The sequence below is a fragment of the Siphateles boraxobius genome, unplaced genomic scaffold (assembly GCF_051911475.1).
Source record: "Siphateles boraxobius isolate OS27281-9 unplaced genomic scaffold, OSU_SipBor_1 29, whole genome shotgun sequence".
In the NCBI taxonomy this organism is placed as follows: Eukaryota; Metazoa; Chordata; class Actinopteri; order Cypriniformes; family Leuciscidae; genus Siphateles; species Siphateles boraxobius.
Window position 1 is genome coordinate 5,899,207 of NW_027508908.1, and position 21,185 is coordinate 5,920,391.

The following is a 21,185-nucleotide window of genomic DNA, read 5'->3' on the forward strand; positions in this document are numbered from 1 at the left end:
ATTAAATTTACAGCAAACTATATTGTATACATGCATATTGAAACTATCTTTGAATAGCCTATCTTTGTGAATAGCTACACCATGACAAGATTAAGGCGTTCCACCAGAACTTTGTCACCTACAACTGGATGGTCACCGTGCACTGGCAGTATTAGCCTAAATAGGCTATATATATATATATATATATATATATATATATATATATATATATATATATATATATATATATATATATATATATAAATAAAAACAACAACTGCAAAGGCATGGTAAAAAAAGATTTACGTTACCAAACCATGAATACATATATTGTAAAAAGATGTATATGCACATATACACACATAACAAAGATATCCGTTTTCTCTGTCACTGCTACTCGAGCTTTGTCATCACAGCACTTTGATGAAGACTTGCCTGGCACTTCGCGCTTCCGACCCCAGCGCGCGCATATCTTGCCCCGTATGAGTTGAGCTGTACAGTGAGTGGGGACACGTGATCTCATCTGATCCCGTCGATTTTGTTATAGGGCGGAGGGTCTGGGTTTTGTATACATAAGGTCGTGTGCTGCTCGCCTCTCTCTCTCTCTCTCTCTCTCTCTGTCTCTCTCTCTCTGTCTTACTCCAAGTGCCACCGCTCCGCCTCCTCTTTTCGCAACATTGACGCAATGTATAAATGCTGGAACAAAAGGACAACTTCCTTGAAGCTTGGCGTAATTGCAATAATAGAGATAGTGAAGGGCTTCAGTGACACAGTGATGGGAGTCCGGCGTCCTACCGGAATATCTTTACCGCGGCTTCTTTGACTCGACGTACACGTTAACATGGAATTGCACTTTCCAGGTTATTCCTAGCCTGAAGTAAGTATCACAAACAAGCCTTTTCTTTTCCATATCCAATCTCTCCAGCTCCGCTCGCGCTGCCCTGCTTCATAAGAGGAAATACGACGGACCTAAGCTTTGTTGTTGAGTTGCCATTCACAGTGTGTTTTCTCTCGTGTCGGTTGTGCGATTTAAATGTTTGAGGACGAAAGTTGCCGTGTTGTTTACGGTTCATTATCGGTCTTATCTAAAATTCATGTATGTATAAGTGGATGTGGATGTAGTAAGCAACCAAAGCGGCGGGACGCATAGTTATTATTAGGTCTGAAAAGAAAAGCACTAACGTTAGTTTTTTGAATGAATGTTTATGTTTCGCGAAGGGTTTCAACAAAAGGCGTTGGATGCGCTTTCGTTGTGAGTGGGGTGGGGGGGTTGTGAGGGAGAGGGGGTTGAAGTAACTCGCTAATGTCAATGACACTTTCCACGATGAATTTTGCGGAATCGCAATGGTTGAATAGCATATCAAAATAGCGATTGGAGCGCGTAGCCTATGCATACATCATCGAACACAAAAAGCTGTAGTGAAAGCCAAGCTGTGAAGTGCCGGGTTATTATATGCAACTACACTGAAGCTGCATTCCTCTTCCATTCCGCCGCTACAAAATTATACGAGGATGTGTTGTGTCTCAAAACCAATATATTCTCACATGTTGCTCACTCGTACAACTGAGTATGAACAGGCGCGCTTTATTTTAGCGGCCAAACGATGCCTGTGCTATTGGTGTAATGCCGATCCGATACTTTGCGAACAAAGGACCGGGGGAGAATTTCGTGAGGTGGAGGACGACAGTAGAAGAACGGGTAGACTGTTTACAATAATAACAGGATAGCCGTGACGTCGAGTGATAGACAGCGCTCTCAGCCAGAGAAAAAACTTCTGAGGCATCAACAACATTCTAAATTTGTACAGGGGTTACATCATCGAAGTTAAAGCTGCTGGGGGCGGGACTTCCGGTTGGATTTGAGTTCGTACCGCTGAAGTGGCTGCTGTTTCTGTTGCGTCTTTGTATCTATCGGTGTCTGCACAATCGCCTCTCTTTCACTGCCACAAGCAGAGTAATGGTTAAAATTTAGTCCAGTTGCTCTGCTGACGAGTGTACAAAAATGTTTCGAGGTGCTTGTTAATGGCTTATAATAATGTCGTGTACCCTATGTATTGTGTGGACTAAACTAAAACACATTCAAATGATCAAAACGTTACCGCAGCCTTTAAGCTATACTTAAAAGAACGAATGAACTCATATACATGACTTCAGCAGTGTTTTTTTGCATTGATCTGTGCATTATCTCTGTCAAAACGTTTCGCTTTTTTACCGGTACTCTTCATACAACCCCATAATGATAGATAGGGGCATGCATTAGACAGGGTTGATGAAATACCATGTAATGACAGAATGAATTGTTTGCTACAGAAGTGAATCAATGAAAACTAACCTTACCTGGACAATAACTTTATTAGAGCTGCTGTAAAGCCAAAACAATTTCTTTTACTTTAATTTCCTGTAAAGCTGCCTTGAAACAATCTATAATGTTAAAAGCGCTATATAAATGAAGGTGACTGTGACTTGACTTGACTTGCTCTGTTAATAGGTTGTGAGGAATATACCTGACCTATTTGGTGTGCATGCTTTCTATATTGTATAAAGCCTTTAATTACAGAGTTTATTATTGTATTGTATTGTAAAGCCATGTGATCAGAGACCATTCAATTTGTTAGGAAATCTTTCAGTTTGGGTCCCTAATAAATAAAGTTAAACCAAACAAACCAGCATGAGTCAGTGGCTGTGTCTTGTTAGGGCCGGCCCACTTAACAGGGGTCAAAGGTTGCTGTTGTATTCTCAGACTTGACTTGCAGGCATCTATTGACTTTTGATGGATGTTGTTACTTAAGCGTGTAGTCTCTGGCCTCTGTAAAAGGGGGGGCTGTCCCCTCACATGTTCCCACCCCCTCCCTCATACTAAAGAGATCACAGGGGTGCAGCTGCTTCAGACAGCTTTGGGGTGGGGTGGGGGTCTGAGACCCTTCAATGAGAGAACAAAACCCTTTCATAAACACACACACTCAAGTACACCCCTTACAACTGCCCCCATTTTCACACCCCTACAAAAAAAAAAAGTTTGACAAGTGGAGGGTGCAGGAGTGCACTGGGTGCACAGCAGACGTACTTATACACTGCTAATTACCGAAATGTTAGGATCATGAATAAACCGAAAGGCAAGTTTTCTAGCCTTTCTGTATTTTACTGCATCAGCTTTATTTGGGATTAATTTCGGCTACACTTTATTTTAAGGTGTCATTATTACAGTGTTATTATATATTTAAGTACTGAGTAATAAATAATTAACTACATGTAGGCTACTTACTATAGGGTTAGGGTAGGATTAGGTTTTGGTTGAGGGTTAGTTGCATGTAATTAAGCATAATTTACTCTTTTTACCACGGTAAGTACATGTAACATATGTAACAAGGACAGTGTAAAATAAAGTGTTACCTTAATTTCTTAACAGTCAGAGATTATCCAAATATTACACATTAATGAATAAACCACCAGGTCAATGATTTAATGTAGAGACTGTAAATCAGATATTGCATACAAAAAAGAAAAACTCCACAGAATTTCTACTCTCAGGGATACAACAATTGTAGTGGGCCCTATAGCCTATGCTGACTCAGCAAGTTTTCAAGAAGGTTATTTTTTCTTTTACACTGATATCTTCTTCAACTTGTAACATTAATTGCCATCAAACTGAAAAAGAAATCAATTTTTAAATCTGCAATATATATATATATATTCCTGTTAAAGGCAATACAGATATATGCTCCTCACATCAAAAAGGTAACTCACAGAATGAGTTTATCAAATAAAAATTCTGCATCTTTTCATTGAAAGTAGGCTATAGAATGTAATTTGCAACCTTGTGTGTCTATATCAAGATTTGTTAGGGGTGAAATGTGAAGGCAGAGGGTTTAATTTGTTTGAGAGTTTCAAACTATGAATAGAGGGTGTGTTAAACTTCAGTAGCAATCTCTTCTCGTCAAAATGTACTTGCACTATGAGAAAATTCACAATATGATACCAGACCCATGACAGGAGTCCTGAATACAGAAATTAGTCAATAGTAAACTAGCTATATAAAATGTGCGGTAAACAGGGCTTCCAAAAGCTTTTGCTGTATTTGGCTGTAATCCGTGCTGTATTAGCTCAACGTCTTTTAATATAGCTAAATAAAAAGCCCTGTAATATTTATATACAATCTATGTAACATTAACAAAGTTGAGGTCCATGATAAACTTGATTTTTGACACCTATTATTTAAAAAGTGGATTATTAATAAATGTTCAAGCTATAAAACAACCCTTTGTGAATCTTTGAGGGGAAAATTATCAGTAGGGCCTACACATTTTTTTGGCAGCACGATGCCATGGGGGTAATGTAGATTCAGTCGGCTTATTTGAGACTTGAATGTTAGTTATAAATCACACAAGCTACAAGAAATGGGGTAACTTTTGTGTTGGTATCTCCAACTACAGAGTATCTGTGTGGATATAGTGGGCAGCATTAAGATTTGGGCGTTCAAGTGTGTCACAAAGCAGTTGCTGAGGAAAAACCAGGTCATATCTCCCTCTCTTTCTGAGTAGAATGGATATTTTACAACACCACTGAGACTGAACTATCAGTTTGCATAGGGCGTATACAGAAGAACACCTTACATAAGTTTCTCTATAGGGAGCTGGCAGGGAAGTACTGGATGAAATAGCTTAAATGACATGCATTAGATAGCCAAGGGCTACTTTTTTATTTTTCGAGGCTTCTGATGTTCTTATCTGTCCAGATATGGGTGCTTCCCCTCAATTGGCAGAGGCACACGGGGTTTCAGTCCTCTAAATGCGTTCACGTCTTTTATCGTGCAGTTACAGGGAATAGCTATAAGATTCTTGTCGTAGACGGTGGATGAAAAAATGTTTCTTCCAGTAAAATCTCTGTATCTCCCACCTTCAAAACCGCTCTCCAAGTCCATGTTCCCGGCATGCACATGCGAGCTGGGGGCGGCTCTTACCGATTTGAATGAGGAGACTCACTTTCGGCGCCATTTTCGAGTGAGCGGCGATAACATCAACACTGAGCGCGCGCATAGAGAGGCAGCACGAGACGATTCGTCTTAAAATTAAGTATTGTTATCTGAATGTAGGAAAACAGCACGATCGGACCACGTTTAGAGAGCAAAATCGCCTGCGATCTGATGCCGACGATCACAGGAGTGACCAATACGAACAAATTGTGAAGGAGCCGAAGGAGAAAAAGGGGGGCTATCTTTCAGCTGCGTATATGGAAAACCTGCGATTTAAAAAAAATAATACATAAAAATAACGCTGGATGCGGGGAAAAATATAGAAAAATTCTGGAAAATACCCGAGGGTCTTAGGATTGGGATTCAGCGCGGTGGTGATGAAGATTGTGTCATTTTGGTGTTTTTTCATGACGCTTTTTGAGCGGGAGTAACGGACGAGCTGCTGCTTGCGCAGATACACACTGTTCAGTCCTAGTCTGATGATGATGCATCAGACACTCAACTCACATTATAGAGAAGAGACATCAGCCATCTGATCCGGTAAGATGTTTAAAACGGTTTATTCGTCGAGCTTGCCATAAAAAGACTTTAATGATAATTTCGTTTTTTTTAGAATTGTTGTGAAACTATCTCGATGCATGTTGTTATAGGAGGGGAATACTTTGCGCCATTTTATACGTCAAGACACGAAAGCCCGTGTTAATTAAAAAAAAAAAGTTACTCATGAGTTTTTTTCTTATCGTGACCAGACGCTGTCATAATGTAACGCTCGATTGAGACGTCGCAATGGAATTAATGTTACATCTAGACTTAATGGACAACTATGGTATGTGACTTTTATTAAAAAAATACTTGACTTATGATGTAGTCTCGTGCTAACTTGCGTAACTACTTGGATATTATAAAACGTCAAGTGTTAATAGGGTATTATGGTGTTTTGTGTGCATCTGGTTAAGGAGCTAGGAGAGCAAAGGACGCGATTTGTCTGCACGAGAAAGAGATTCTTGCTTTTCAGCTTTTTTCCTCTCTTTATTTTATGAAATGTGAATTAGAGTTCAGCAGTGTGGTTGCAAGCACGGTAATTTCACCTTATGTAAGTTGGTAGAATTACGCACGGCTTTAGCTTATAATTATTATTACCCACGGTTATTCTTTCCTGACCTACAACAGAAATAGACATTGCTGTGTTTGTTTTCAGTTTTCAGTAGCACCACTTTTATAAAAAAAAATTTTTTTTTCAACTTCTCTAATGAGTGTCAGGGTATTTGTTTCTATTTTTGAAACAATAAGTAACTTTTTGTGCAGTTTTTTACTGAACTGGATGGAAAAGGAAGCATTGAACTACTGTGGGGGTGGAATTGAAAATGCAGGCCTGTTGAGAAAAAGCCTATGTCAGTTGCAGAATTGCTGAGGTGTGTGTTCCTCTCCTCACATTCATTCTGTGTGAGTGTGTGTGTGTGTATTGGGTGTCTCTTGGAGGGTGTGCCGCACCTGGAGATTCAAATGAGCCAAAATTATCTGACTTTTTCACGCATGGTTTATAATATTGGTAATTTTTGATACAGTCATGCCATATAGGCAAACAAGCCATTAAACTGTACTTTATACAAGAGATAATTGTTATATATTGTATATTTTTTAAGTCAAACAGACCAAAAAACTAAAAAAGCTTGCCAATATTTTTTCCAGCAGCTATGGATTTTGTCAAGTGTTATTGTGAGCAAGACCTTTTGTTTTGTCTGAATTTAATACAGTGTAAGTTGTCCATGTCCACCCACTGTAACAGTATTTTTTAGGCCAAGTTTGAGTTTATTCAGTCAGAATTGATATTTCTTCGGTTATTGACTGTTTTACAATGTGTCAGAGTGACAATATAGCCTAGTTGACTTGAATAACTTTTGAGTGGATCTTTCTTTACTCACTGCATTGTATTGCTGTTCATATGAATTAATGAAAGACATTCATATTTAATATATATATATATATATATATATATATATATATATGTTTGTGTGTGTGTGTTTAGCTTGAGCAGTAGTGTTTTTTATTGCAACAAAACAAATCCATGGTTTAATGCAGGCCTAGTCATTTCATGTTGCAGTGCAATAGCTCGGTCACCAATGTTGTTGTTTTATGCCAAAAAAGAGGAATTCTTTATATCTGTCAATATCTACTTAATTATATAACTATATAATTACTGTACAATACTTCATAATTATAGTATGTTTCTGTAGTGGATTTATTGTAAAATTGGTAATAGTTCATTATTAAAGTTTGCTACTTAGGCTACCGATTCAACACCCACTGCCCACACATTCACTTGAAACTTAAATTCATTAAAACATGAACCCAAAATAAGACAATTAAGTATATCTTTTTTTTTTATAACAAGTGACAGTAAAATCTTTATGTTGTAATGTGGCTTCCAGTGAACTAGATAAAGAATATGAGGAATTTATAAAACAGATATTGTCATGGCGGCATGTTTCAGTTACTGCTTGTCCAGCCACAGCAACAATTCTTTCACGTCTGAATACTGCGCCTGTATGAACCCTCCCAGTCACTATACAAACAAATAAATACAACCAATTATTTATAAATGCAAACAAACAAAACAATAACTCACATTTGAATACATTTTCCACAGATATTTGAATGTGACTTATTAGAGTGAGGATTGGAAATCCTTTTCCCCCCTCTTTGTGTGTGTTTATAATTTCATGTCAGTGTGCAATTGTGGTCATGAGGTGATCCCTCAGTGGTCTATTGTGAACGAGCAGAGACTGGACATTATGACGATGACCCACTTAGACCACTTTACATTGAGCTCGTCTTCAGTTTAGGACTAAAGGTTACAGCATTATACAGGGCTGATGTGTGTTAAACTACCTTGGATTATTACATTAAAATGACGTTTTAGGTAAAGTTATAGGTGTTTGACATTAGATAATAAAGTATACAATAATTAGAGGGGAGTTTAAAAAAAACAATAATCTCTTCAGCACCTTTAAATCCTGTTTTTGATTAGAATTTTGCATTTGCTAGTAGAAAAATTCCTCAAGGCCAAAGAATGTATTTGATATTATTAGTCAAGCCTGTAAGTCATTTTTATTAAGGGCAGGCTATGTATTATTAACAGTGTTATATTTTGTAAACCGCTTATCTGTCCCTTCAAGGTCCATTTGCAGTATTTTCACCAAGTTGCAACAAATTTGTCCATAGTAGAAATTCTCAAAATTTTGCTTGTGATAAACTTTGATCTTAGTGGGCGTTAGCTTGTTCCCTCTTGTGTCCCTGTGACCGTGACATTTTAGTCACAACCATGATAGTTCATTATGACTTGTACTAGTTCATTATGATGTGTCTTTCTCACAATTATAACGGGATTGTAGACTTATAACCTCTTGGCCCAAGTCCAAATGGAAATCCTCATGTGTATTTGGTGGTAGCAGTGTGTCACATACAGCTAGACCAGTAATCCTGTTGGTCCCTGTGATTGGCCCAAAGTGTTTAATGCCTTTTTCACCATATATTAATGGTTATGTAATATTGCATTTGACTCAGACCCATCCCACACCATATTGAAAACTAGTAGGTGCAGGTTGTGCGAGTTGTCTTCATGTTTTTTCTCACATTTTTATTTGTTTCTTTTAATTTGGATGCCTTGAAAATGGAACAGCTTTGTCCAATGGCCTCAACTAAAATGGAGGTAAATATTTCCCCCAGTTAGCCATATTACAATAGGTTATGCCCATAGCATTTAGTATACTGTATGATTTTTTTGTTGTTGTGCTATTTAAATTCATTTGAGGCATCATCACCGGTTATATTACTCATGTTGATTATAATAGTTTTTTAACATTGTGTAATCCTTTGGTTTTTAAGTGATGTATTTATTTCAAAGCGAGATCATGTTTTCATTTTTTTTGTAGCAGCAGAATTATCCTGTCGATAATATAACCTATTTTTCTATATCGATGTCCCTTTGCTCTGAATATGCCTGTAAACATTGTATAGTGACTCTTTGAAGTACTGTTAATGCAATAGCAGAACTGGTCCCAAAATGAGTTTGAGGTTTCAGTTGTATGTGTGTCTCACCCCCCCACCCCCACCACACACACACACACACACACACACTCTTTGTGTTGTTAGCTCATTTCAATGTGCCCACAAAGTTATCGAAGGGCCTCTAAGATTCAAAGAAGTTGGTTGATGTAGTTACTTTCAAGTAGTAGCTTGAAGGGAAAACAAGACGAGTCACTTGGCTGTTTTATTATCAAGAAACCTGAATGTTGGGGCGTTTGCTTCTGATTTCATAGCTTCACTTGCTGGTAAACCGATGAGTATGAAAAAAGATTTTCGGGCCTAACTCAGGCCTCAGTTTGTGTGTTTGTTTGCTCAGCGAGATCAGAGGCAGAGGACTCTCAATTCTTGGTGGGTGTGTATCTGTGTGTGTCCTTTTATAAACGATCATTTAGATGCGAAACACAGAAATGAAAATCTTGATCTGAGTGTCAATTACAAAGCTATCTGCTAAGAGGAACACAGCGCCAGCGAGCTTTCTGATGCCAAACAGCTAGAGCTCTTCATTGTAAGCTCTTCTTAGTACTACATGTGCTGCCAGGCCTGCTCCTATCTGACGTTACCCGGGCAAATGCACTTGTTATGGGGACTGGCACTGTATACAACCATTTAAAGGGCTTGATGTATTTTTTGCTAAATTCATATGCTGAAATGAATTTTATATTGCTTTTGTGCTGTGATGTGTCATGTACAAATGCAATATAATAAACTAAAGCTGTACTGCACGTCTAAGCACACTTTGTAAAGAAGAAAATAAAAAATTTGTTTTAGAAAATGCAAATTAAGAGTCAGACATTCAGCGCCGTAAAGACTGACCAAATAATAAAATAGTAACATTTTATGATTTGTATAATTAAGTATAAATTGTGCAATAAAAAAATATGTAGTTTAGTTAATATTGTGTATTGGTTGTATATTCAAGCGTCCTGTTCTTTGTTTTGAAATATAGTGACAAGTACAATTATTTACACTATTTTGAATAGATTTTCTTGTATTTTGTAGTATATTGAGCATAGATGCTTTCAAGAGTTTACTCAGTGCACAAAGATGAAAAATAAATATCAGATTGTTTTATTCTATCCCATTGGGCAGATCTTGTGTGTAGAAGTGTGCTTTCACACACACACACACACACACACACACACACGCTTATGTGCTGCTTTGCCTGTTACTCTTGTAAAAGCAAATGAATTTATGGGAGCAGCTTCCCCTTTCTGTGGTAGGAAGTAAATGTTTCTCTGCTAACTTCTGGCATACGAAGTTACAGGGAACAACGCATGTAGCTGCAGCCTCATAAAAATGCACTAATCAGACTAACCCCTTCACGTCACCAGGGTATGTCGTTTTGGTTATCAATTAAATTATTTTGTTTATTGGTTGAGTATGCTTAACTTAATTTAATCTAGGTACACATGTAATGCAAAGGTCAATATAAATTACTTGAGTTGAATGTATAAGTTAACTTTATTCAGATGGGCTTCTAGGTTTTATTACCCTACATATTCAGTCACTGAGTTAGTTAATATTGAGAGACAATATATTTCATGAAAACCATCATTGAGCTTTATGCCTTTATGAATTTGCTATTGGCATAGTTCTCATTAGTAAGTTACAGTTTGAAAAAAATAATGAATTTATAATTATTTGTTAGTGTAAAATAATTTCTAGTTGATGATTTTCCTCAGTAATAATTAGGCCGAAATGATGACTTTCTTTGTTACATTGGTTGAACATCTGTGTGCTTTCAAGATATCCTGTAAAAGTTAGTTTTTCAAAAAGTGTGCCAGTATTAGAACAAGTTTTAAATTTATATTTTTTGTGTGCATTATTAAAACTTACTTTGTGACATTTGTCCTTTAGATTAGATATCGTTTGTATTTCTAATGGAGACGCGTGTTGTTTACACACACACACACACACACACACACAAATACACACACTCTCTCTCTCTCTCTATATATATATAATTAAACCACAGATTGTGTGCTTCATAGCCTTGGTAGTGCTCCGATGTTATTTGTTAGGAATGGTAGAAATTACACACACACACACAGAGAGAGAGAGAGAGAGAGAGAGGGTCACAAACCATGACACGTAAGAATTTATCTTCAAACTAGATTATGCTGCATTCATTTAAATATTTCATATACTATATAAGCACATAATTACACCAGTCCAGTAAAATAATACACTGCTTGCCATACAGATGGTACACTTTTGTATTTTTTACCTATAATTATATTTTAAGAAACATAAGAGACAAAATTTGTGCTTCATAAATATCCCTTTATTTTTGTTTTCTCCAGGAAAGGAATGTAGAGCACACGGCATGACGGTGAGCTGTGACAAAGTCAAGTAACTGTAAGTACACCACTGACTGAAGTTTTAACTATATTATTGGGTGTAAAAATACAGTGTAAGAAAAAGGCGGATTACTGATATTCATAAAAGAAAATATATAGAAAAGCAAATTTTCTATATTCTCATGGATTGTCTAACAAAGAAAAATAAACAATAAAGTGAAAGGCATACAGACAGAACAAACAACACAAGTAAATATTATAATGTAGGAGGTTACAGCCCCCCCCCCCCCCAAAAAAAGTCCATGGGGCTCTTTTCATAACCTGTAATTTTAGCCTTATAGACAGCAGATGCTCCATTGTCCTCTTGCTTGTTACACCAAAAGTTTTTTGTCAGTATTGGCTCACCTGGTACAAAAGCACATGAGCGTATACTGAATGGAACAGAAACCTGGGAGGGTTTACAAAAACAACTAACATCAGAAACAGAACATGATAAATATTTTAAGTTAGTCATGCCTGAAATTATTGATATTATTAGTCTAGTTATTTTACACTTTGCACACAAGACATGTCAATTATTTCTTACACTCATCTCATAAGTGTGATGTCAAATATAGTTTGTTGTTCAGCTTACTCATATGGTTCTTTGTCTTGACTGATTTGAATTACATCTATGAATATACTTGCAAATCTTATATTGAATATGAAAATAATTGTAGAAATAAATACAACTCAGTTAGACGGCTTCAGTAAATTGCTTTCTTGTATGAATACACTCAGTTAATATGTTTTAACAGTCACTACAGGTTTGGATACAGTGAACTTTTTTTAATCATGGTGCACACTTACCTGACAATTGTGATTTCATCAGTGAGAGGCAGGCAGGTTGTGTAAGAATGCTGTGAATATCATGTTTTTCTCAGAACAGGTACCATATTATCTGATCAAGATTATGCAAATCGATTTTGTGCTGGGTGCTTCTCCAGAAATATCCACTCATCACTATGGAATAGAAATTTGCTGTTAAAAAAGAAGAAAGTTAAAAAATATATACTTATATTGAGCAGGAATGTTACATTTATATAACATTTGTGAAAATAAAAGTTTTATATCTTTAAAAACAGATGCTCATTTAATTTGTGCATTTGTCAAACTCTAAGCTTTTCATGATCTAACACTTTTAAACCTGGAAAAAAAATGCATTTGACCTTGAAATTAGACTGCTGCATATTTTTAGGTTGCCATTTAAAACAAAAACAAAAGAAATATCTTTACTTGACCCCTAAAACATTTTAAAATAGATTACACATGTACACTGTTTACATACATGATTATCTCAATGACCACCTATGTCCTGCTGCATGTGCATTGCAAAAAACAAACGTGAGAAATAAAAGCCCACATAAAAGCCAGAGGAAGTCTCACATTTTATGGCAGCTTGTCATTTTATATCTTTGATTTTAGATTATAATGTTCTGAGCAAGCATGATTCCTTTTTTGTCAACATCATTTTGGCATAATTTAATTACAAGATGTAGCCATATTGACACTTATGACTCGTTGTGTTTTGTTGGTCCTGTGTTTTCAGATTGCGAAACGAGGGCCGTGTATGTGCGGCTGTGTGGGCGCGCCTCGCGTGAGTGCGTGAGCGCGCGCTCTGTGCGGGGCCTGTCGGTACTGTAGCAGCACAGAATGGTTTGTGAGTTATAACGGGGGTGCAGGCCGTACTGTGCTGCGGCAAGAACAACAGGACAGGCGCACCACAAACGGGTGAAAAGGACAGAAGGAAGGTGAAGTAGGCAAGAACAACAGCAGCAGCAATACCACGTGTGCCAATGAGTCTCCTGAACTTGGCCGTGTGACTGACTGGCTGCCTGGCTGTAGCAGCACGTAAATATTGGAGTCAAAGCACTAGCGAATCCTCCAGTATTGACCGTGCTGCTGGAGTTAGGCGGGCCGTTTACCGTCTGTGCTTCGGGTCCCTCATCTCGTCAGGAAAGCACTAGAAGACTAACGACTGACTGATAACATGCTGTCCAAATGCCGGGGTTTTTATTCTTTTAATCGTTGTAATGCTTTTATTCTCTTGAGAAGCGATGACATGAAATTTGATGAAGCTGTATAATTGTTAATGTAATAATTTTTTTAATTGATCAGATTCTTCTGTAAAAGTGATTTGAGCTTGTTGATAATTTATGTACATGGGAAATACAATGAGAGAAAAATACAATTAAAAGCATTAAAATCACAACAATTGCATCAAACCAGATTAATTGCCCAGAGCAGCGCTGCTCGCAAATGGTGCAGTTTTTCAAAACTGTATAAATCTACAGCATTTCTCAACACATCTTAACAAACAATACATAGACTGTAATAATAAGTTGCCGATGACTGTTTTGGACAAAGCACATTGCTGAAGACAATCAGCAAAACATCACGTCAGTAAATGCACCTTCCATCTTTTTCACATTTTGAATAACGCAGCATCGCCATCTTCTGGGAACTTTAAATGGCTTGAGGTTTTCAGATCACCCCTGTTTCTTTTGAGTTAAGATTTGGAGAAGTGGTAACGTTAACGTTACTGACAGAATCACCAGTTCATAGATCATCCTCCTTTGGCACTTTTCGCTGTAAGGGTTACAATATAACGTATATAACACCCCCCCCCCCCCCGTTAAAACGCTTGGTTCTCTCCTCAGGCGACATTGAGGAAACATCCTTCAAATCGTGTCCACCATCAGGCCTAGATTAAGTGATTAAGTACGTTCATCCGGACCAATTGCATAAAAATCGGTCAAATAAGCAAATGAAAGATGACGGTGCGTTGTAAGAAATGCTTATCCATCTAAAACTTTTGAGGGCACTTCGACAGGAAACACAAAGTAGACCTATTGTTGCCTTTAGGAAGGTATACAGCAAGACAAAAACCGCAGAGACGCGCCTGCCCTGAATAAAATGTAGCCCCAAATTCAATTAACTTTATTTAGAAGTGCGTTAAGAACACTGTTAACTCGAATATCTGGCCACATACACACTCGCTTGTTTAAACGAAGGCTAACGTTACATGAACCTGGCAGGGCTCCGCTATCTATCTTCAGCATGGGCTTTTTGAGGTGCTCAGTACATGCAGATATATTTCTTAAAAGAAACCCTGTGCTGGACGACGAAGCGCAGGGTCCTCACATTTTTGACGTTGAGTTATTCCAGCTTAATAATAATAATAGTTTTTAAAAAAAAAACCGAACATGACAATAAATGTTAAACCCAGCATCAATACAATAAAAAGGCAATTTCTCTTATCTATGAGCAACTGGCCATGGCCATCAACTAATTTGAAATCGTCTGTGGCGTCCTATAGCCTTGCACTGAATATTTGGTTGAGACTTTAGTGAATATAACGTAGAAAGTTTAAACAGACCTTATACTAGTATGTATCTACTTGAACTACACGTATCATTGTATCATTACAAAAACTGCTCTAAAACAGCTGCACTGATTGTCCTTAAAGGTTTTGTGTATTAAAGTCGCACAATAAAGATAATCACTACTAATTTAGCTCGTAAAAATGAATGGAATGCCTGAACAGAGTTCCAGCTAAAAAAAAGTGAAGTTACTTGTGTGAAGCTGCAGCCTAAACATCACTGATAAACAAATTAAAACAAATCTATTAAAGCATTTTATTCTCATTGTGATTGGTCACTTATGGTTAAATAAAAGAATTTTTTAATACCGAGAAACTTTGGTGTCACTGATGTTAACGTTAAATGTGATGCCTTCAACATCATCTGAAATGCATTCGTTAGTCGAGAGTTGAAACGAGATGCCCAAATTTGACACATTACGCGTACGTCCTTTAATATTATACATCGGGATACATAGAAGCAGGTAGGAGTGAAATCAGTGAAATTGTCGAATGATTTCACAGACATTATATGTGAACCGATAAAAAAGAGAAAAAAAATATAGGGCAGAAACCACGTCACTTTATTCTGCTTTTACGTCACTCCCTTATCGTGTCACCGAGGTTATTTGTTCACTAGGCTGAACTAGAGCTTGAATACTGTACTTTAGAATACGCACTGAACAATTTCTGAAACGGAAATTCATAGTGCACCAAAAGGCTGCTTTTCTTTTTCTTTTTTCCGGAATAAGCTATTCTTGGCAGGTAAGGCGAGATCCTCCCCGGTAATTTCCACAGAAAAACCTCACTTGGAGTGTCACAGCTGAGCAACGCACAGGTTTATGGTGAAATCTGATTGGGCAGTTCTGAAAATAACGGGTTTGTTGTCATTCAAAAAAAGCAAGGGCACGCAGATAAGTGCGCTCATTCTCACCATCTCGTTGCTGTTTCTAGTTTGTGCAAAAGAATCAGACCTCATAATACTAGCAGCTACCTCATATGTCATCACCTGCACCTCAAATTCACAACATGTAGATTTCGGTAAGGTTATTAGAAGTCTAGACCCACTAAAAAAAGTTATAAATGAAAATGTTGTCGTATTACAAGATGGTAATTATTTATGAATTATAAAAATATGCTAAGCAAAATCAGAAATTATTATAAAAATAAAGAAAGAAGGTCGACAGGGAGAACATGATAAAAAATATTGTGACTACTTTACCTTTTTTGGTCCATTAGCTCGACATCTGCTTACTAGTCACCCCAAAGGACAAAACCATGATGTTAGTCACAATAATTAGTTTCTACATTAATGCAATAATCCCATGAAAAGTAGGGATGTTGGGTAAAACAGTTCCACCGCATAACTGCGAACACATCACGCGCTCTTTTATTGGATAGAAACCGCGCGCGCCAGTTACCAGGGTACTCTGCAAACGCAATCATGGCGCTTGTTGCTGTGCAGATTTCAACACTAGCGAACTTCAGAAACAAAAGTTAATATATAAGTTAAGTATTACAGAAATAAAAAGCATTTTTTTTCTCTTAATCTTTTTTAAATTAAACCTGTCTTTGACGTGAGAGCAAATAATATACCCAAGTAAATATATATTTTCGTTTTTGAAAGAAGTTGGTCAGATATAGATACCCCCTTACTTTCGAGCGGTAAGGTTGTTGCTATGCAAAACTTCACAGCTGTAACTGAGTGGCAGAGAGCAGGTTAAAAGCTTTTAAGGTCACATCGATCCCGATCCTTCATATTTGCTCTCTGTCCCGCACATTCTGCGTGCTCGCGCACACACATATCCATACTTGCACACATAGTGCAATAAACTGAAAGTATAAACAGACTTGCCAGATGTACGATAATTATCGTATTTGTACGACCATTTTGACCTCTGTACGAAAAATCTCATAATGTACGATACTTTCATAATTGTCTGACACTTCAAATAGTCGTTGTACGGCTTCATTGATCTAGCGGTGAATTCTAAGTCTACCGTCATGATTGTGAGGAGAACGTGAATATGGTTACCACTGATCTCTCAATCTCACGTTATGTCTTTTCGGCCAATCATCGTGGAGAATGACTCTCTCATGAGCACAAGTTAATGTTCTTTTTGAATATTGTATACAAAGTTGTATGCCATTAACGTCATCTCTGTATTTTTGCAAGAAGAAGAAAAAGAAGAAAAAAAAGTTAACGTTCCTACCACGGGGCTTAGGTCAGTTTTTTTCCAAGCTTAGGTCGATAGTTTAGCAATAAAGTAATTTTAAGGTCGTGTCAAAAAAAAAATGTTGGTCTATAAATAGCTTCTGTACGTTTGGCTCGTGTACGATCATTTTCTTCTAAATACGATAATCTTGAGCTTCTGATACTTGGACATTTCCAATCTGGCAACACCGAACACCGTCTGTTGTATCAAACTTACTTCCTATTACATGTATAGTCTTGACCGGTCTGGACCTGGTAGTTGACCAATTACAACAAACATACTGTCTCCTAAAGAAAACAATGATTTCTTAACGATTGTGTTTCGTTTGGTAACAATTCCGGTTATTAGACGTCGATTAAGATTTTCCCATAAAGGGAAATCATTAACTAACTCTCATTCCCAACTCGTATGACTTTCTTTCACTCAAAAGTAAATCACAGTTTTGGCTCTTTTTAATAGTATGAAAATGATGCTATAGGCTTTTCCGCCCATAACATTCTGCCTAACAACTCGATTTGTGTTCCACGCGGAAGAAAGAAAGTTACAGGGGTGAATAAATGATAACAGGATTTAGGCCCGTCGGTTGGTCACTAGAGGTCGCCGTTGAACTATCCTGGAAATCAAATATTTTTTAAAAAGTGTGAGAAAAAAACCCTTCCACGGACCGGTAGACTCTTTCCACGTCATATCCTGTTAGCTTAGCATCTAGGGAGAATAAAATGACCTCCTTTGATTTATAGCGAAAATAACCCCGTAAAACAATTCAACGGAGCATAACCACATTATTTAACTAAAGGTATTGTTGCGAGAGAAATACCATTATGGCGGCTTTATTTTCGTGCTGTTTTGGCTGTTGCGGAGACAATAACAGTGGCCACGTAACACTGAAGGAAATGCCCACGGTTCAGCTGGACACTCATCACATGGGTGAGCGATGCGATCTGACTTTTCAGACACATTATATTGACGGGAAAGAGTTCGAGTCTCACAGTATGATGCACAAGGCTGTCCTTCAGAAAGTGCCTGTCTCCATACATTAAACTAAACTGTTGCGATCATTTCAGTGCTGTCAGACCCGATAGATAACTGAGTTCTGCATCTGTAATGACAATTTGCGTGTAAGTTAGACTATTCACTGGGAGTTTCATGGTATTTTTCACTATCATAAAAAATAATAAATCACCAGTAGTAGTAGAATGAAACAAAATAGCGTGAAAAAGAATGAAGAAGAGCGCATGAATTAACGATAGTAATCATTTTTGTTCTGTTATGCAATTTGTTAAGTCTCGGTAAATAATTATTTTCATGATATTTCAGGTACTGATGTTGTCATTGTAAAGAGTGGAAGACGTATATGTGGAACTGGTGGGTGCATTGCAAACGCCCCTCTCCATCAAAACAAAAGCTACTTCGAATTCAAGATTCAGTCCACAGGTAAGATGTGTGCAAGCATTTACTGTATGTTAGACTAATCAATTGTCAACAGTTCATCTTAGTCATTAGGTGTGACTGCAGTGAACTTTGCCCCTTGCAGGTGTGTGGGGATTAGGTGTCGCAACTAAGAAAGCAAATCTAAACCAGATCCCTATGGGTAGAGACCCACATAGCCTTGTGCTCAGGCAAGATGGCACCGTGTACCACAACAACGAAGAAAAGAACCGATTACCTGCTAACAGCTTACCGCAGGAAGGAGATATTGTGGTGAGTATCAGTGGCAATAATTTTATTGACAAATAAATCTATTTGTGTGTGCTTTCATTCTGGACTGAATTTGGGACTTGCTGCCTATAATAATAACAAGGGTTCTTAAAGGGTTTGTTCACTCAAAAATGGAAATTATCCCATAATTGACTCGCCCTCAAGCCATTCTAGGTGTATATGACTTTCTTCTTTCAGCCAAACACAGTCAGAGTTATGTAAAAAAATATACTTCCAAGCTTTATAATGCGAGTGAATGGTGCAATAGATTTTGAAGCCCAAAAAAGTGCATCCATCCATCTTAAAAGTAATCCATACTCCTCCAATGGTTAATAAAGGCCTTCTGAAGCGAAGTGATGCGGTTTTGTAAGAAAAATATACATTTTTATAACTTTATAAACTATAATCTCAGGCTTCCGGTGATGGCCGTACGGCTCTAGTTCTGGCAGAAGAGTGACCTCTGACCCAACGGATGACGTAGGAATAGCATAAGCTCCTCAAGCTCAAGCACCTCTGACAGTTCTCTTTAAAAATGATCGTTTTACGCTTCCGATTAGTCACCGGTGTTTTGTTTCGCTCTATCCTCTGCGCTTCCACGTTCGCCAATTGTTACGTCATGCGTCGGGTCAGAGGTCACTCTTCCGCCTGAACTAGAGTTGCGTACGGCCGTTACCGAACGGCAACATTCATAAATGCTGTATTTTTTTGTGAAGATTATCATGATAAACTAAATGTTTAAGAATCATAAACATTAGTTGGTGTCGGTATATTTTCAAAAGCCAATAGAAAAATCCTATTGGGGAACCAGGGTGATGCCAACTTCCTGCTTGAAAGCAAAGGCATGTAAATGACGCACAATTCCTGTGCTGTTTGTTCATTTTGTGTGTAATAACTTTATTTATCTAATTTGTTTGTGTGAATTTTAGGGTGTTACGTACGACCATGTGGAGCTGAATTTGTACCTAAATGGGAAGAATATGAACTGTCCGGCATCAGGCATCAGAGGAACCGTTTATCCTGTAGTTTATGGTGAGTATTTTATCAAATTTATTAATAACCATTACCAAATGCTAACATCTTTGTTTAGTTGTAAGTGTAGTTTTGAGAGAAGGCTTGTTCTGTTACTCAATTAACACAATTACAGGATTGCCTTGATTTTTATTCTGTTACCCTGCAGTTTGTGATGAATTGCACATAAATTTCAATCATGAATTGTTTTAAATTAATGTTCTTTGATGCACAATATTTATATATCTTTACTACTCTGCTGTAAATATGTATTTTAAACTCTAAAGACAATCTTGCAACATTGTCTGAATTGGTAAAGTTCTGCTAAATCTATGGTTGCAGCTTTTGTGTATATACATGCAAAGGGTTGAGTTTGTTTATGAAGAGTTCAAATAGACAACTTTTTTTCACCAATTGTCAGCCTTTTGGTAATTTTTGTTCATTCTTTGGCAATGCAATATTGTTAAGTATATGTTTTTGTTTAATAACACATCTAAACATGTATGCCTTTGTCTTGTCCCTCACAGTGGATGATAGTGCAATATTGGATTGTCAGTTTAGTGACTTCTACCATACTCCTCCACAAGGCTACCAGAAGATTCTTTTTGAACAACAGATCTTCTAAAGTTCATGACATATTGTATATACACTAAAGATATGTACCCCACAGCCGGGATCTGAAGCGCTATGGTTATGAATAATTTCTAAATATTTTGTGGCTCAATTGAACTAATGTCATCTGTGATTTTGACTTGTGTAAATCTGGCCACTTCTAATGTTTTTAAGATGAACTCAGTGAGCGATATCATATGCACACTTATCTGTGCACACATCTTTAATTTGCACTTCGTCAAACACTGTACATTTACTGATGTGTTATCAGTGCACAAATTACAGATGACAATCAAAGCTTTATACTTTCTACATTTCAAGAGAACAAAGTGATGCTGACTCAAGATGCTGATACTGACTCAAAATACGGTTAAAAAGTCTTTTCATTGTTTTTATTTGATTTCATATACATGTTTTTCTCTGTCTGATGTTTGATCTGCAGCCCAAATAACACATACATAAAGAGTTTGATTGATTCAAGTTCTACAAAAATATATATTTAGAATTCAATAATTCATATTTTTACCTAGAGTCAAATGATGTCTGATTGTCCTTAATTTTGTGTTGTTGTAATTAATTACAAAATTGTTTTAAACGAATGAATATTGAATGTGATGTTTTTTTTTGTACGTTCTAATCTGACAGGTATTATTTGTGTCTTGTGTCATTTAGTAATAAATGTTTTGCTTTTGTCACCTGACTGTGCATATAGACGTTATCTGTTGGATATACCTTAATTTAAGACTTAAATGTACCTGTTTATTATCAAAATGCAAATTTCTGCTGAACGACCATCATCTCACTGGCTTGTCTAGCGTACTGTACTGCGCGGTGACGCATCTTTACGTACGTTCTTGGCGCGATACTTCATGGCAGATTGAATTTGCGCAATCTACGCACACTGACGCAAATCTACT

At 37.2% G+C, this 21,185-nt stretch overlaps 1 protein-coding gene and 2 long non-coding RNA genes across 4 annotated transcripts; 2 read left to right on the forward strand and 1 right to left on the reverse strand.

The window, feature by feature from the left end:
- Positions 1-4,883: 4,883 nt before the first annotated feature.
- Positions 4,884-13,077, forward strand: LOC143753672 (uncharacterized). The gene is made up of 3 exons (XR_013207793.1): positions 4,884-5,488; positions 11,338-11,392; positions 12,923-13,077. It is a non-coding gene; the product is annotated as an uncharacterized LOC143753672 (long non-coding RNA).
- On the reverse strand, positions 11,297-12,370 carry LOC143753671 (uncharacterized). The gene is made up of 2 exons (XR_013207792.1): positions 12,184-12,370; positions 11,297-11,782 (listed from the first exon to the last, which is right to left on the reverse strand). It is a non-coding gene; the product is annotated as an uncharacterized LOC143753671 (long non-coding RNA).
- Positions 13,078-17,619: 4,542 nt separating the features above from the next.
- On the forward strand, positions 17,620-20,968 carry spryd7a (SPRY domain containing 7a). Of its 2 annotated transcripts, none has more exons than XM_077246282.1 (5): positions 17,620-17,877; positions 18,268-18,384; positions 18,485-18,651; positions 19,575-19,677; positions 20,184-20,968. In XM_077246282.1, exons 1-5 carry the CDS (start codon positions 17,772-17,774, stop codon positions 20,279-20,281), a joined length of 591 nt encoding a protein of 196 aa, XP_077102397.1. In that variant the 5' UTR covers positions 17,620-17,771; the 3' UTR covers positions 20,282-20,968. The 2 variants fall into 2 exon arrangements, with proteins under 2 accessions (XP_077102397.1, XP_077102396.1); XM_077246281.1 differs by having other exon boundaries at positions 17,641-17,877; positions 18,268-18,383; positions 18,481-18,651; positions 20,184-20,426.
- Positions 20,969-21,185: the final 217 nt, after the last annotated feature.

Bases quoted from the DNA above. Each gene is read 5' to 3' on its own strand.
- spryd7a (XM_077246281.1), top strand. From the start codon at position 17,772: ATGGCGGCTTTATTTTCGTGCTGTTTTGGCTGTTGCGGAGACAATAAC. The intron at 17,878-18,267 runs GTGAGCGATGCG...ATGATATTTCAG, and splicing joins GCTGGACACTCATCACATGG to GTACTGATGTTGTCATTGTA. The intron at 18,652-19,574 runs GTGAGTATCAGT...TGTGAATTTTAG, and splicing joins CGCAGGAAGGAGATATTGTG to GGTGTTACGTACGACCATGT.